This window comes from Myotis myotis, unplaced genomic scaffold, assembly GCF_014108235.1.
Source record: "Myotis myotis isolate mMyoMyo1 unplaced genomic scaffold, mMyoMyo1.p scaffold_m19_p_1, whole genome shotgun sequence".
In the NCBI taxonomy this organism is placed as follows: domain Eukaryota; kingdom Metazoa; phylum Chordata; class Mammalia; order Chiroptera; family Vespertilionidae; genus Myotis; species Myotis myotis.
This window is the reverse complement of record NW_023416313.1, coordinates 67,995,303-68,013,283: the sequence shown is the minus strand read 5'-3', so window position 1 is coordinate 68,013,283 and position 17,981 is coordinate 67,995,303. Positions and strand designations below refer to the sequence as shown.

Sequence of the window (17,981 nt, the reverse complement as noted above, 5' to 3'; positions counted from 1 at the left end):
CTGCATTGACAACAGGGTGCTCCTCAAACTATTAACAGACTCTCTGTCTCCCATTTGGCTATTCTTTGAGTTCCTTTAGCTGGGAATCCTGCAGCGGGGACAGGGGAGTGTAGGTTAGGCCATAAGGTATCACAGTTCCATCCAACTTTACCTTCAACCTCTAGGTTTCAATAGTCACAAAAACCCTGGGAAGTAGGGATCATTATACTCATCATATAATGATGGGATCATTAAACTCATCAAGTAGGGAACATTAAACTCATCATATTAATTCCTTACAGGCCCAGAGAGTAAGGAATTTGGTGATGAACAGAACCAGAGTGTGATACACATCAGACAGGATCCAAAGACCTTACTCTTTGCACTTATCACACTTTAAAAATGTTTAGTACATCTTAGACACACCTATAAAACATGTATCTATGAAGCTTCACAATATATAATTATGCATGTATGTATGTAAAATAAGAGCTCTCATCTTTGGAAAAAAAAAAAAAATCCTCACGTTTCCTGGCTACAGCTATGAAGACTCATCCCTAAAATCACTAGGTGCTTTTTAATAGACACTTGTATAATTCAAATGTTATGTCTTCCTAGAGTTAAGAAGTGGCCTGTAAGCTTACTGGTTCTATTAACAGCTGGATATAAAGGGTAATGCTCACCAAGGTAATACACATCTTCACCCCTTATGTTCAGCAGAATTAGATAATAAACCTTCTAATGATACCAAAGAACATTTCTTTTTTAAATGTTCACATGCAGGGTTTCTCAGAACACTTCACACGAATGCTTACATCCGAGAGCTGCATTCTATTCCATCCAAGAGGAAATCGTTTTAGAACTGAAGAGTTTTGTTCCACATCGCCATTGCTATCAGTATGCTCAAAACGTGTTTTAGCAAGGGCAACACTGGATTGTGGGCCAGTATTTAGTCAATTTTGCTTTGAGTACAATGGGGTTGCTGTTTGGGTGAGGGTTAACAGGATTCCAAGGAGCTAATGTCGCGGGGAGAGAGGGTGGGAACACATTCTAGTGCATTTCACTCACCCATCTTCTTCCGGAACTCTCATTTCTGGTTTTGCTCTTCATCTGTGCTCTAGTCCTGGCACAAGGTGATAATTCAAGTTTTTGGTGCTGCACCTCCCATTCTCTCCCTTAGAATGCACTCATAGTGGGTAGCGAGCTAGAGGTGGCCTCCATTAAGATAGAGGTAAGGGTAGTACTGTCTGTGGGCTCCTACCCACTGTCATGGCATAGCAGCACATCACGTGTGGTGGACTTGTCACCGTAAGGGCACAGGCTTCTGGTCTCTTGTAGAATAGCTGCTGATTTGAACTGCATGTTGTTTTGCTGGAGAGAAGTTTCTAGCATATCAGCAAACTGATTGCTGGCACAGTTGACAGAGAATGGCGTCACTCAAATCTATGACTTGTGGATGCCTCTGTTCTGAGGTTTTCTGTATAATGGGGAAGGATCCTGCCTTCAAAAAAAAAAAATCTCTGAAGTCAGACAATGATCTAAATCTCAGTTTCTCTAGCAATCTATGTAGAATTTTTTTGGGCAGTATGGAAGTTTCATGGAAATCGGAATTCATTCAACAAATATTTATTGAGCACCAACAATTGAGTAAAGCACTGTTCTAGGAGATGGAAATAGAAGTAATTACACAAACAAACCAAATGATGCCGCCATTATGGTTTGATATACAATTTATTTATTTAGTTATTAATATGGACAGTCTTTACATTACAGATGTCTTTCAAAACTATCATAAAATATAGTTAACTATCCAGTCCAGAAGAAGATAGTAAACAAGATCCTTCTTGCAGTAAGTGTACATACAGCAGTCCCTTTCTTGGGTATCAAGAGAATAATTAGTCAAAGGGTTCTTTACCTCCACTGGGGTTTTAACTTTCTTGAATTATAGCTGTTTCAGAGTCCAAAGTCCAACTTTGATCGCCTAGAGATGTACACCATCTCATGTGGGGGAAGGAGCCTCTACCCTGGCTGCCCATCTGTCCCGCAGTCCTTCCACAATGCAGCCTATTCTACCTCTCAGCCACTGTTCGTCAAACTTGGGCACAGGGAGAAGGCAGGTATGTCACAGGGATGCTTTGATTAACTTACAAAGACTGTTTCAAAGCTCTAAAAATCCATTTGGTGGTGGTAGTGGCAGTGAAGAGTACATTATGGTTCTCCAAGGAGGTCTTCTCCTTTCCTGGGTCCTGGAGCTGTCACCTTTTCTGAGAGAGCCTTTAAAATCTGCAGTTCCCTGTAAGAAGTGGAGGTGGGGACTCTAACAGCTACTGGTATGAGGCCATCTGCAGGATGAACTGTACTGGTTATATGGCTTTATAACCTGTTTCCTTTCTTTAATCTAGACAAAGATTTCTTAATGTTTTCCTATGTCCTGCTAGTTCTAATATGATTTTAAAAGACTGAGAGGAAACCTCTTGCTTTTGAGCTAAATGGTGAAAAACAGGGAAAAATATCCAGTCTCCAATGAGCTATATTTGTTTCCTTAGTTGAAAACAAATGCCAAAGTGACTTTTATAGATAAGTGTTGGACAACCCTGATTAGTTGATGAAAAAGTTCTAAGGTGAAACTGTATATATATAAGAATCTAAAATACAGCCAAAAATCCAAGATGTACTAGTGTAAAAGGGAGTCTTCAACCCCGTAGTTTCATACTGAAAACTACAAATGTTTTCAACATCAGGTTATTGATGACAGCCAATTAAACATGAAATTAAAAACCCCAGGAAGTTCTGCCAAGTTTGTGGCTGTTTCAAGAGTCTACATAGTTAGGAAGAAGGAGAAACCATAGTGTAAAGAGTGAGAGCATTGGATTTTATTTAACTCTAGGTACCATGAGTTTGACATTAGTAGGTAAGACTAATGAATGAACAGCCATACAGTTTTTTGGTCACTGTGCTTACCAAGCACCAAAAAATGGAGCTATTTTTACTATTCAATATCATCTTTAATAAGCTAGACAGATTCTGCTGCATTCTTGTTTCTTGCTAATTTACCAGTACATTATTATGTAGTTTACCAAGTGTGAGGAGTAAGTCATTATGTAGTACCAAGTTAACATCATCATAGGACTACAACATGCACATTCTACTTAATGTAGCTCAAGCAACAGGAATACAAAAGAACAATTATGGGTGGAGACTTGTTTTTGACAATTTCATGTTCACACTAACTATGGGTTTAGAAATCTTATTAGGCAGGTACCTACAGAGTTCTTCAATTGGTATTGAAACATTACACGCATGCACAAGTGATATGGAAGAGAATGAAGCAGAAGAGGCACCTGGATGGAGGACAAAGGGGAAACCAGAGATGGGATGATGCCATGTATCAGGGAGGGGCAGTTCTCAGCTCTCCACAGTAAGTCTCTGCTCTGTGAGAGAGGCCTGTTGGGCAACACTTTTGTTCTCATGACTGCGAAGTTTGGATACAACATCTAGAAAGGCCAAATCCTGTACTTCCTTGTGTAGAGATTCTGGAAGACAAAAATCAATATAACAGACACATATATCCAAAATGTTTATTTGGATGATACCATAAAACTAGGAAAAAGACACAACAGTAGCCTAGAAAGGTCATCTTTAGAGATGTGTTATAATAATAAATAAATAAAATCAGAGAACCTTTACTTGCCACATTAATATAAAGATAAATCAGATGTCAAGTTTTTCGGTCTAAGGGTGATTAGGGTAATGAGTTATAATTAAACAGAGCTCATTGTGTGATCTCAAGGTTTTAGTTATATAGTTCAAATATGAAGGTTAGTGACCTAGATCTGTTTCAACTTAATTTTGTGGCAAATAAAAAAGGTTATACTTTACATCCATTCAACAAATTTCTGTGACACTAGGCTCCCTTTTAGATTTCTTTTTTCTGGCTTTTCTTGCTCTATTTAACCTCAATTACAGAAAAATACAGGACTTGTAAGACTCTGAGAACTACTATATGGAAAGACTGAGATCCAGTAAGTTTAAAGCAATCAGCATTCCTCAAACTGATGGTTTACTTTAATGAGATGGTGGTATAAAACTAGAACCAATGTTTTTAGTTAAAATAGAAAAATCCATTATAAAATTCACACAGATTCTCAAGGGACTGAATATCCAGAACAAGCTTGAAAAAAAAAAAAAAAAGAGTTGAAGGTCTCATACTTCCTAATTTCAAAACTTACTAAAAAGTTTATTAAACAGTATAGTACTGGTTTAAAGACAGATATATAGACCAACAGAATAGAACAGAGAGCCAAGAAATAAAACCTCATATAGGTAGTCAAATGATTTTTTTGACATGGGTGTCAATACCATTCAATGAGTAAATTGGACTTTATCAAAATTTAAAACTTCTGTGTATTCATTGAATATCTTTTTCCATGCCTTCACATGCAGTCTGTGTGTCTTTTATCTAAAGTGAGTCTCTTGTAAGCAGTATACTGAGTCATGTTTTTTAATTCATTCTGTCACTCTGTGTCTTTTGATTGGATCAGTTAATTCATTTACACTTAGAGTAATTATTAATAGGTATGTGCTTATTGCCATTTTGTTCATTACTTTTGTTGTTCTCCAGTGTTCTATCTTCTTGATTTTTTCGCTTTTGATTTGATTTTCTTTAGTGTTTTGATTGAATTCCTTTCTCTTCCTTTTTTGTGTGTTTTAGGTTTGTGGTTACCAGGAGTTCCATACATATCCACCCATATCCATAGCAGTCTACTTTCAGCTCATAGGCACTTAAGTTCAATTAAATTTTAAAAGTACTACCTTTTTATGCTTCCCTGAACTCTGTTTTTGACATGTTTTCTATCTTTGTGTTTTGTGTAACTCTTAATTATTGTACTTACATTTATGTTTACTATTATCTTTAAACCTTCCGATTAGTTTAAGTGGTTGATTAGGCCTGGCCAGTGATCAGGGCCAACTGGGGCCTTCTGGCTGATGGCCGGGGCCTGCTTTCCAGCTGCCTGGGGACTTCTTTTGTTCTGCGTCACCCCCTGGTGGTCAGCGCACGTTATAGCGAGCAATTGAACTCCTGGTCTCCTGGTCGAACTCCCAAGGGGATACTTTGCATATTAGCCTTTTATATATATAGATTTGCCTTTATCATTGATTTGTGTGTTTTTTTTCTTTCCTGTATTTTCTTATATCTGGTTATGGACTTTTCTGCATAAAGAAGACCCCTCAACATTTCCTGTAAAGCTAGGTTAGTGGTTGTGAACTCCTTTACTTTTTGCTTGTCTGGAAACTCTTTATGTCTCCTATTCTGAATGATAACCTTGCTGGATATAATATTTTAGGTTGTAGATTCTTTTCTTTTAGTACTTCTTTTAGTACTTTGAATATCTCCTGCCACTCCCTTCTAGCCTGTAAAGTTGTTTCTGAGAAATCAGCTGACAGCCTTATGTGGTTCCCCTTGTATGTGACTTGTTTAATTCTTGCTGTCTTTAAGATTATCTCTTTATCCTTAACTTTTGCCATTTTAATTACAATGTCTTGATCTGAGTCTCTCTAATTCATCTTGTTTGCAACTCTCTGTGGTTCCTGGATGTCTGTTTCCTTTCCCAGGTTAGGAAAGTTTTCAGAAATTATTTCTTCAAATACTCTTTCTGCTCCTTTCTCTCTCCTTTCTCCTTCTGGAATCTCTCCAATGTGAATGTTAGGATGCTTGATGTTATCCCAACAATCTCTTATACTATACTAGAGGCCTGGTGCATAAAATATGTTCATGGATAGGGTCCCTAGCCCTGGCCGGCAATTAGAGCCTTCTGGCTGCCGGTCAGAGACTTCCTTTATTCCACACCGCCCCTGGTGGTCAGCGCACGTCATAGTGAGTGATTGAACTCCTAGTCGAACTCCTGAGGGGACACTATGCATATTAGCCTTTTATATATACAGATTTTTTAAAGTTCTTTTTTTTTCATTTTGTTGTTCTGATGGGTGATTTCCACATCACTAATCTGTTCTTCTTTATTAACCAATCTGCTGTCAATTCCTTCTAATGTATTCTTCATTTCAGTTTTTGTATTCTTAATCTCTGATTGGTTCTTTATTACATTTTCTCTCTCTTCTGAAGTGCTCTCTGAGTGTTTTTTAAATTGTACTCTCAAGTTTGTTGAGCATCCTCATGACTGTTTCTTTGAATTGTTCATTAAGCAAATTACTTACCTCAATTTCACTAGGGTTTTTATAGTTTTTTCTTGTTCCTCCATTTGGGGCATGTTCTTCTGTCTCCTCATTTTGTTTTGACTTTCTGTTTCTTCCTATGAGTTTGATGTCTCTCTCAGCCCTGAAAGAGTGGTCTCTGTGTAGACTGTGTTGGATAGTTTTGGCAGACTGATTGTAGCTGGGAGGGGTGTGTGGGTTGCAGGTGGGAAGCCTGATGTAACCGGGGCAGGTTGGGTCACTCTTGATGTGCCCTATTCCTTTAACTATCTGATCAAAACGGTATATGTAGGCTTTTTTTGCATGCATTTTAACACCCCAATAGTCCATCCCCTCTCCAGGCAATAAAACTCCTCATGCACTCAACTCTGCCTGCATGCCCTGTTGCTTTAAGTGGGCAGAACAGAGTCTGGGCAGGATAACTCTGTATCTCAACACCTTACTAGCTCTGTCCTTCCTCCAGATGGGGCTTCTGGTCAAGATGACAGTGTAGGTAAGCCCAGTACAAGTAGCAATCATCTTCAGATTGCTTTGTACCTCGTGTTGAGTGGCCCCGGGAAGAACACAGGCAATGGCTGACCTTGGCCTGAACCCACTGGGAGGCCCCAGAGCCAACACACCCAGTGGACAGCTTCAGACAATGTCAAAGCATCACCAACCAACCACCTCCACAAGTGACACACTCAGAGGGCACCAGAGCCCTACTAATGCAAGTCTTGCTCTGTGGGGTGAGCTCCTGCACAGCTAATTCTCTATGGTGGTTACAGCCAGTCCTTGCAGGTGACAGTCTGGTGGTAAGTCCCTCCCATTGACATGACAACAGCATCATGGCTCAACTACAACAGGAGAGTGTACACAGCCCATGGAGGAGGGCGCATTTGGGGTGCCCAGAACCAGTGAACCGGGAGGCTGTGCCATTGGACCCTACAGGACACCTACTATAACAGGCCATGTACAAATCCCAGGAGACAAAGCAGCTCTATCTAATATATAGAAATAAATATAGGGAGACTGTCTAAATGAGGAGACAAAGAAACATGTCCCAAATGAAAGAAAAGAACAAAACTCCAGAAAAAGAACTAAACAAAATGGAGACAAGCAATCTACTAGATGCAGAGTTCAAAACACTGGTTATAAGGATGCTCAACAAACTTAGGGGAAGAGTGGATGAAGTTAAAACTTCAACACCATAAAAAAGAACCAGTCAGAAATAAAGGATACACTACTTGAAAGGAAGAATAATTTATAGGGAATCAACAGTAATGTAGATGAAGTTGAGAATCAAAACAGCAATTTGGAATATAAGGAAGAAAAAACACCCAATCAGAACAGCAAGAAAGAATACAAAAATAAGAGAAGAGTGTAAGGAGCCTCTGGGACAACATTCACATCATGGGGGTGCCAGAAGGAGAAGAGAGAAAGTAAGAAAGTGAAAACCTACTTTAACCAGTTAACTGCCATGCGTCCAAAATAGAAACCACCCCCACACACCACGATATTTTCAATTTAAATTTTAAAAATCAATTTGCAATGAATATTATAAAAATAATTACTCAGAATTCGGGTGTTCTTGAATATTTTCAGCTGAAAATTCTCATGAAAAACTATTTTAAAGTTGGTCAGGGCTGCCACTTAGGGAAAACTTTTTTTTTTTTTTTTTTTTTACAGACGCGTGTGGCATGTGGAGAAGGTCTGTGGCTTGCATCTACATTTAGAATCAACAGGTAACAAGCTCCCCAGACAAGAAAAAGCTAAAGGAGCTCAACACCAAACTGGTATCACATGAAATGTTAAAGGGTCTTTTTTAAGAAGAAAAAGAAAAAATTAAGATAAAAGATGAGTAAAATGGCAATGAATACATATCTATCAACAATTGAATCTAAAGTACTAAATCAATGAACCTGGATACAGAGAACATTTTGATGGTTGTCAGATGGGAGGGGAGTTGGATGAAAAAGTTGAAGGGATTAAGAACAAATTGGTAGTAAAAGAATAGTCATGGGGATGTAAAGTACAATATAGGGAATATAGTTGATAATATCCTAATAACTATATACGGTGTAAATGGGTATGAGATTTATCGGGATGACCACTTAGTATGTTATAGAATGTCTTATCACTGGGGTGTACACCTGAAACTAATAAACTACTGTATGTCAACTATAATTGAAAAATTAGAAATGATGTAAAAAATGCACCCCTATGTTCACTGCAGCATTATTTACAATACACAAAACATGGAAGCAATTTAGGTGTTTACTGATAAATGGATAAAGATGTATTTATATACAACGAAATATTATGTGACACTATGGATGGACCTAGATGTTACTATGCTAAATGAAAAAACAAATAAGTCAGACAGAGAAAGATAAATAATGTATGATTTTACTTATATGTTGAATCTGAAAACAAAACAAAAATAGACTTATAGAAACAGAGATCAAAAGGATGGTTAGCCAGGAGGGAGGGTGTGTAAAAAAGATGAAGGGGAATATAATCATGGATAATTTTACATGGTAACAGACAATCACATTGTAAGGTGTAAAAATGTCAAATCACTATATTATACACCTGAAACTAATGTAACTAATATAATACTATATACCAACAAAACAGAAAATATACAATCCAACAATATGCCATCTTAAACTTCAAATATAATGATATAGCAGACTGAAACTAAATGAATGTTTGTTATTCAAAAGAAGATAGGAGTAAAAAAAAAAAAATAGAAGAAGAAGATAGGAGTAGTTATTTTAATACTAGAGGCCTGATGCATGAAATTCATGCAAGAGCAGGCCTTCCTTCCCCCAGCTACTGGCAACAGCTTCCCTCTGGCACCCGGGACCCGGGCTTCCTTCGCAGCCCCGGCTTCATCAGGAAGGTCGTCTGGAAGGACATCGGTCTAATTAGCATATTATGCTTTTATTATTATAGATTAGATAAAGTAGACTTCAAGTAAAGAAAATCACCAGAGATAGAGAGAAACATTATATAATGAGGGAAAGATCAATCCATCAGGGAGGCATAGCAATCCTAAAAGTTGAATATACCTAGCAACAGAGCTACAAAACATGTGAAGTGAAAACTGATAGAACTGATAAGAGAAATGGATAAATTCATCATTATAGTTGAAGACTTCACCACTTCTCAACAATGATTAGTCAGAAAATTAGCAAGAATAGAGAAACTCAATACCACTACCAACCAAAAGATCTAATCGACATTTAAAGAACACTTCACCCAATAACAGCAGAAGACACATTCTTTTCAATTGTCCATGGAACATATATCACAAGACATGCCAATGATTTCTTAACAAATTTCTTAGTTAATATCATGGCATAAAAATCAGAACTTGTTCTTTATATAAAATAATATTTTAAGGTTGATAAAACTTACAGGTATTGATTTTTAATATTGATTTAGCCTATATTTGCTACATAGTGTTTTTTATTATAGTAAGAACCTTTTCGGAATATTTTCAATGTAAACGTAATGCTATAACCTCCATAAACTAATTTCTAATGTTTTTTTAAACCCAAAGCCACCATTTACTATTATCTACACTAATAAAAGAGAAACATGGTAATTGGCGTACGACCGCTACCCTTCCCATTGGCTAATCAGGGCAATATGCAAATTAACTGTCAGCCAATATGGCGGCCGGCAGCCAGGCAGCTTAAACTGAACATGAGGCTTGCTTGCTTCAGTGACGTAGGACTCCAACGTTCCCCGCCTGCCGCTGCAGGCCTCTGAGCTTGCAGTTTCAAACATTGTAACAAATATAGATGCCCAGAAACCAGCTTTCAGCCGGCTGGGATCTCAGAGCTGGAGTTATACATTGTTTCAAACCGAAACAAACCAGATACCTGCTTTCAGGAGCGGAGGCCTAAGAGCTGGAGCCTCAGAGCTAAAGCTGGCCCAGAATAAAAAAAGAAAAGAAAAAAAGGAGCAGTTGGGAGCTTCAGTCCCAGCCTGAAAATAGCCCTTAGCCCCTCACCCAGACTGGCCAGGCACCCCAGTGGGGACCCCCACCCTGAAGGTGTGTGACCAGCTGCAAACAGCCATCATCCCCTCATCCAGGCTGGCCAGGCACCCCAGTGGGGACCCCCACATTGATCCAGGACACCCTTCAGGGCAAACCAGCCGGCCCCCACCCGTGCACCAGGCCTCTATTCTATATAGTAAAAGGGTAATATACCTCCCAGCACTGGGATCAGTGGAGCTGAGAGGCCTCCCGGCACCAGGATCAGTGTGACAGGGGGCAGCGCCCAAACCCCCTGATTGCCCTGCGGCTCTGTGTGTGACAGGGTGCGGCGCCCCAACCCACCCCCCACGGGCCCTGCTCTGTGTGTGACGGGGGGGCAGGGCCACAACCTATCGGCCCTGCTCTGTTCGTGACAGGTGAAGGCGCCCCAACCCCCTGATTGGCCCTGCTCTGTGGGTGATAGATGGTGGCGCCCTAACCCCCCCTCCCCCCCACGGGCCCTGCTCTGTGTGTGATGGGGTAGAGCCATAACCTCCCCATCGGCCCTGCCCTGAGTGTGACAGTGGCGGCGCCCCAACCCCCTGATCTGCCCTGCTCTGTGACAGGGGGCGGTGTGCCAACTCCCCTATTGGCCCTACTCTGTGAGAGACAGGGGGGAGCTCCTCAACCCCAATGGGCCCTGCTCTGTGAGTGACAGGGGGGAGCTCCTCAACCTCCTGATGGGCCCTGCTCTGTGCGTGATGGGGGGGGGGAGCTCCCCAACCCCCTGATTGGCCCTGCTCTGTGCGTGACAGGGGGTGGTGCCACAACCTCCCCATCAACTCTGCCTTGAGTGTGTGTGTGGGGGGGTGCCCCAACCCCCCAATCGGCCCTACCCTGAGCGTGACTGAGGGTGGCATCGCAACCTCCCAATCCGCCCTGCTCTGTGCATGACAGGGGGTGGTGCCCCAACTCCCCAATCAGCCCTGCTCCGAGCCCAACCAGGGGCTGCACCTACTGATTGGGCCTGCCCTCTGCCACCCGGGAACAGGCCTAAGCCAGCAGGTCGTTATCTCCCAAGGGGTCCCAGACTGCGAGAGGGCACAGGCCGGGCTGAGGGGCCCCCCCCTTCCCCCCGAGTGCACAAATTTTTGTGCAGCGGGCCTCTAGTATTTAATAATCTCAAACATATGTTGATGCACAGAAATCAAGTATATGATAGAAGATGTATGCTTACCAGATCCCATGACAGCACAGATCAGAACCATGGAATTATATTTTATTTCAGGAGCACTTCTCTCATCTGCTAGCAGTTTGTGTAAAATCTGTACAAGTTTAGCACTTTCTAGATCTTTCTCAGCAGTGTCTAGAACAGGAAATTATTAAAGTAGCAGTTATACCCACTGTTTATGAACCCAGTACAATCTGGGTAAACATTGCTTCCTTTTCTAGAAACTGATCATGTGAAACTTTCCAAAAGGGACTGATAAATAATAATGACCTAGACATATGATACTAAATTCAGACCTTATAAAAAAAGTAGAGAGAGCTAAATTTCAGCAAATATTTTAAGTTTAAACTAATATTTAGAATTAAAACATTCCTTTTAAATGAAGCAATTAAAAACCTTTTGTTAAACATATACAAAAGCAGAAAAGATGGTATAATGATACCATATGCACTATCATCTTCATAAATTATCACGGTCAATCTTGTTTCATCTATCTCTAGTTTCATCTACCTACTCTCACACATCTCAAATTATTTTGAAGCAAATCTTATAAATTACATAATTTCCTCCATATGTACTTTAGGATGTCTCTATCTTTAAGAGATAAAGAATGTTCATTCCTATTAAAATCCCAGCAGGATTTTCTATAAAAACAGATGAGCTTATACTAAAATTTATATGAGGAGCCACAAGTCCTAGAAGAGGCAAACAATCTTGACTAAAAATAATGAAGTGGGAGAAATTCTTCTACCTGATATTAAGGCTCACTATGTAGTTATCAAGATAGTGCGGTATTTATTGATAGATACATAGATCATAGGAACTGAATATAGGACTCCAGAAATAGACCCACACAAATATGCTCAACTAATATTTGACAAATATTCAAATCATTTCAATGGAGTAAAGGGAACCTTTTCAACAAATGTTGCTGCAAATTAGACAGCTACAAAGAAAGGAACCCTAACCTAAACCATACTTTATATGTATATTAACTCAAAGGGGATCACAAATTTAAGTGTAAAATGTAAACTTTTAGAATATATGAAGAATTCTCAAAACAGAAAATAAGCAAAAGACAAATAGGCATTTTACCAAAGAATATATGACTGAAAATAAGGACATGGAAAGATGTACAGCATCACTACATTTAAAAAAAAAAAAGTAAATTAAAACCACAATGTGATATCTCTTAGAGCTATTAGAATGGCTAAAATAAAAAAGTAGTGACAACACCAAATGCTGATGAGAATGCAGAGAAAATTAATCACGTACACCAGCGGTTCTCAACCTGTGGGTCGCGACCCCTTTGAGGGTCGAAAGACCCTTTCACAGGGGTCGCCTAAGACCAATCGGAAAACACATATATAATTACATATTGTTTTTGTGATTAATCACGATGCTTTAATTATGTTTAATTTGTAACAATGAAATTGGGGGTCACCACAACATGAGGAACTCTATTAAAGGTTCACGGCAGCCCTAGCTGGTTTGGCTCAGTGGATAGAGCGTCAGCCTGCAGACTGAAGGGTCCCAGGTTTGATTCTGGCCAAGGGCACATGCCTGGGTTGCGGGCTCGATCCCCATTAGGGGGTGTGCAGGAGGAAGCCGATCAATGATTCTCTCTCATCATTGATATTTCTATTTCTCTCTCCCTCTCCCTTCCTCTCTGAAATCAATAAAGAAATATATTAAAAAATAATAATTAAAAAAAAAAAGGGTCGCCGCATTAGGAAGGTTGAGAACCACTGACTTATACAGTGGCAGTGTGAGTATAAAATGCTATAGCCACTCTGAAAGACAATTTGACAGTTTCTTTAAAAACTAAACATGTAGTTACCATAGAACCCAGCAATTGCAGTCCTAGGCATTTATTTAGAGAAATGAAAATTTATGTTCACATTAAAACCTATATGTGAATGTTCATAGTAACTTTATTTTTTGAAGCCTCAAATTGGAATCAGCCCACATGTCCTTTAATAGGTGAATGGCTAAACAAACTGTAGAATACTACTTTGCAATAAAAAACTGAGATACAAGACAAATCTGATGACTCTTTAAGAAATTATGCTGAGCAAAAGAAGCCAATTCCAAAAGGTCACATACTATATGATTCTACTTACATAACATTTTAAAAATGAAAACATTTAGAAATGAAGGGCAGATTAGTGGTTTCCAGGGGTTAGGAGCAGCATGGGAGGTAAGGGTAGGAGGCAGGTGAGTGTAGTTATAAATGAAGAGATCCTTTCGGTCTTAGAACTATTATCTTGACTGTGGTGGTAGATATACAGACCTACACATGCAAAAAAAAACAACAACAACAAAAAACACCTGTATAAAACTTAACACAGGAGTGGAATAGAAGTCAAGACAGAACCCTGAATGATGTTATAAATATGCAAATGGCCCTTGGCATAAAAACGGTTCCCCACCCCCACAAAGCATTGATAGAAGATTAGCAACAGAAAACTTAGCAGTAGAGATGGAAGAAAAGGTCTGGGTCGCTGTAAAAGTAGCAAACCCTAAACTTGTTGCATTATAAAAATGGTTTCATTTCTCTGAGGCCTGTTAAAAATGAGTTCTATGTTCCCCAATTGCTTATTACTTGAGATAACACTTAAGAATCAAACTAACCTTAAAGCAAAGTGTTGCCAAAAAGCACAACCAAAAGGGACAGCAGTGGTGACAATCTGTAGAATATGATTTTCAATATACTCAGATATACATATAGACACACATTGGCAAAATGCTTCTAGTTAAGGTTCTGTCTGACTTCTATTCCATTCCTGTGCTTCCTTTCATCCAAGATAAAAATAGGAGAAAATAAGTTTGTCATTAGGGTACTTACCCAATTCTAAAGCTGCTATTAGTGCCAAAGCAACAAGGGCTTCATTCTGCATTATTACATGTTCACTAGTTGCCATGGTAACTAGATGCTTGATGCCACCACTCTGTACAATGGTTTTAATTACATCCTATAATAAATAAATATCACAGAATTATAAACTTTAATTTTCAATATAAAGAAGCTGCATTATAATCAGTCAATTCATTGTAAGTTGAGTGTCCTGTATGAATCATTACATTTAGTAATATTTTCTTCTATGAAGAAAAAAGCTTTTAGCTTTAAATAAATTCATCAATAGATGACATCTTAAACTACCTAAGTGAAAAAGATCATTGCAGTTCATATCAAGAAATAGAGTCCAAGAAGCTACCAAAGTCAAATACAAGTGCCATTGACCCAAATGGTGACTTACCATAGGATCAACAAAAGAGAATAAACCTTGTAATAACAAAGATGTTTTTTTCCCTTCAAAATTTTATGATAGCAACTGGTATTGTTCGCCAGATGCTTCAGGTAAAGCATGTATTGGGAGTAGCTTTCATCCTTTGTTGGATCTGACAAAACTGAATTACATACAAAGGGATTCAATAAATCCTACCACCAACACTGACTTTGAGCAAATAACCGACCCTCTTGGCACCTCAGTGACTTTATCTATAGTGTTGAGATCATGTAAGTGTGTATCTCTCAGGTTTCTGTGATAATTATAGTTATTACATGAAAAAAACATATAGAATGTATAACAAAAATCAGATGAAAAATGGTCACATTTATTTCTAGTAGCCATTTCTGTTTCCATCTCAGAATTTTATTGCCTAAAAAATCTTGGGTTAAATATGATTTAGTGGGAAGTCTTAATTATATGACATTTTAAAGTAATTTTCTTTGCTATTTTTCACTTTTAGTAATTTGAAGTAAGCTTGATATTTTAAGCAGCCTGTCCGAGCTAGCATCAATGGCACAAAACTAACGGTAATTAGGAATATTTTTCAAATTAATTTGCTGAAATATTTTAAAAAGGGTTTCCATTATGCTTCCATCTATGTAAATTTTTTTAAAAACTGTATAGACGGGATGTTTGCTTCGAGATTAACTTGTTTGGAAATTAAACATTCTAAATCAATAGAGTGCAAGTACTGAGTTTTTATGGTTCTTGCAACTAATACAGGTCTTCTCCCATCAACTTCTTTTAGAAAGTGAGGAACTCATCTTTTAAAGCCTTTTCTAATTAAAAGAAAGCCTCCCAATATAATGCTTACTTGGTAGCAGTTTATTTGAAACTGATATAGAAATCTTTTTTTTTCTTCTTTCAGATTTTAAAACTGATTTTTAGAGAAAGAGAGGAAGGAGAGGGAGAGAGAGAGAGAGAGAGAGAGAGATAAACATTAATGTGAGAGGGAAACATCAATAGGCTGCTCCTGCACACTCCCTATCAGAGATTGAGTCCACAACCCGGGCATGTGCCCTAACCGGATCAAACAGCAACCTTTGGGTGCATGGGACGATGCCCAACCAAGTGAGCCACACTAGTCAGGACCAGAAATCTTAAAATCAGTAAAGATTTTTATAAAAATCACAAAGGAGTTTACTGAATAAAGAAGACTACAGAGATGTGTGCATACAAATGCAATCGCGTAGGAAAGATTCCTGGATTGTCATTTCATCCTCTATTTTGTGATTCATCCTGAAAAGTCCACTATAGTAGAAGGATAGAGAATGAATGAAGGAAATTTGTATATCAGAAACAAATAACCTCTTCTAGGTCTCAGCATGGCTTCTTTTCCACCTAACTTTTCTGGAACAGATATCTATTTTCTTTTAAAATACCTGCCCTCTCTGGGTTGCGGGCACATCCCCAGTGGGAGATGTGCAGGAGGCAGCTGATCGATGTTTCTCTCGCATCCATGTTTCTAACTATCTCTCTCCCTTCCTCACTGTAAAAAATCAATAAAATATATTTAAAAATAAAATAAAATACCTGCCCTCTCTCCTACTATAATAAATGCTATTGAATAGCTACTGGATAGAGTTGCTTTGTCTGACAGAATGGTAGATAAAAAATAAGTTAAGCACTGTACTTAAATGTAATATGACAAAAGAAAATTAATAATATTGATAGCTATCCTTCATAGAGCAACAACTATAAAATTGATATTATATCAGGTAGCTTATGGAAATTAGCTCATTTTTATCCTCACAGAAAATCTCATTAGGTAGATATTACTTTTAGTTTATAGATGAAAAACATGAAGCTCAGATTAAGCTATGAAATTTTCCCAAAAGTCCATGATTAAGTAGTTAACAAGCCAAGATTCAAATCCAGGTAGTATTCTTAATATTTGTGGTTTTATTCTTAATATTGTATTCTTAATATTATGTCTTAAATAATATTAATATTTATTCTTAATATTATGTCTAGTCTACATAAAAGTTTATATATTGAACTCATCACAGTCAATCTTCCCCTTCTCCTCCTGAGTGACTCCAAGTTAACCTCTAAACCATCACCCCTTCTGTGACAGAGTTGGTCTCTCTGAAGATGTACACAGGTGAAATAGTCAAAAGGCTTTCCTTAGAAAAGAGGTTATAAAAAAGAAAAGATATGTAATCTAGACACTAAATCAGCTGCTGAATGCTGGCCCAGGTTTTCACCGTTGTGTTCTTTAAAATATTTACTTGTTAATTTAATGATTCACTCAACAAATACTTACAGGTTATCAACCATGAGCCAAACACCTGATAAGCTGGACACTGCCATAAGAATGGATTTTATACAACTCCGTGGTTCTGGGCATCAAATACTATCCAGACATCATTTAATTTCTAAATATCAGTAGCTACCCCGGTCAGTGCCTAACACACAGATGTTTGACACTGATGCTGGTAATGGTGGTAGTGGTGGTGGTAAAAATAGTAACAGCAGCAACCTCCATTTACTGATTGCCTGCTGTGTCCCAGGTACCAACTGAGCATTCTATATGTGATCTCACTGAATCATCCTCACAACACTTTCAGGTAGGTAACAGCCCAGTTTTGACATAAGATACTTAGATGTGAAGACACTTGACCAAGTAAATATAGCAGATAAATTATGAACTCATTTCTGTTTAACTCCAAAGCCTTACTCTTAACTATTATGAATATAACCAAATAAAAAAGCTCAATCTTCAATTATTTTTTCAGAACTCTTGATTAATGTATTTATACATAAATACATAAAAAATGCAAGCCTATGATGTAGGATCTACAATACCAGTTTTACAAAAAGGCCACTCAAATGTTCTTAGTGAATGGTTTCTTCTGGAACTTACTTTTGATTTACTGTGTCGTATGAGGGCAGAGAGCAGTCTGTTTGACTCTCCCATCACACCAGCATGGTCTTTGGCTTCACACCATTCCACCAAACGCTCCACTAACTTAATATTCTTTCCTAGTTGCTCAGCAGCTTCTGCTATAGGAAAGAAGGCAAACCACAAAGGAATGAATCACTGGTAGGCAATCAACTGAAATAAAGAGTGTGCAAGAAAATTACATGCTTAAAAAACAACACAATTTTATTAAAGCAGGAACTGCAAATACAGTACTCCATATCTGAAGGACTATTTGGCCTTTCCTATAAAGTTGTGGACTTCAGTACAAAATATAAAAATAAGTAACTTCGTATGCTTCCAGGTCAGCCTGGTAGTCTGTTAGTACTCTGTCAAACAATAATAAAGCATTTTTAGAAGGACTCTAAGGAA

General features: G+C 38.4%; 1 protein-coding gene across 14 annotated transcripts in view; it reads right to left on the bottom strand.

Annotated features, from left to right (window-relative positions):
- RAP1GDS1 (Rap1 GTPase-GDP dissociation stimulator 1) overlaps positions 1-17,981 on the bottom strand; it is a 141,604-nt gene that overhangs the window by 1,944 nt on the left and 121,679 nt on the right. For 5 of the 14 annotated variants that reach the window (XM_036340164.1, XM_036340182.1, XM_036340105.1 and 2 more), the window contains 4 exons: positions 17,553-17,692; positions 14,242-14,368; positions 11,400-11,528; positions 7,828-9,081 (listed from right to left, as the gene is read on the bottom strand). In XM_036340164.1, the coding sequence (XP_036196057.1) occupies positions 8,891-9,081; positions 11,400-11,528; positions 14,242-14,368; positions 17,553-17,692 (587 nt within the window). In that variant the 3' untranslated portion in view covers positions 7,828-8,890. Of the gene's footprint in view, positions 1-1,680; positions 3,513-7,827; positions 9,082-10,056; positions 10,112-11,399; positions 11,529-13,309; positions 13,687-14,241; positions 14,369-17,552; positions 17,693-17,981 lie in introns of those variants that run through there. The other 9 variants (XM_036340222.1, XM_036340135.1, XM_036340173.1 and 6 more) reach the window with 7 other exon arrangements.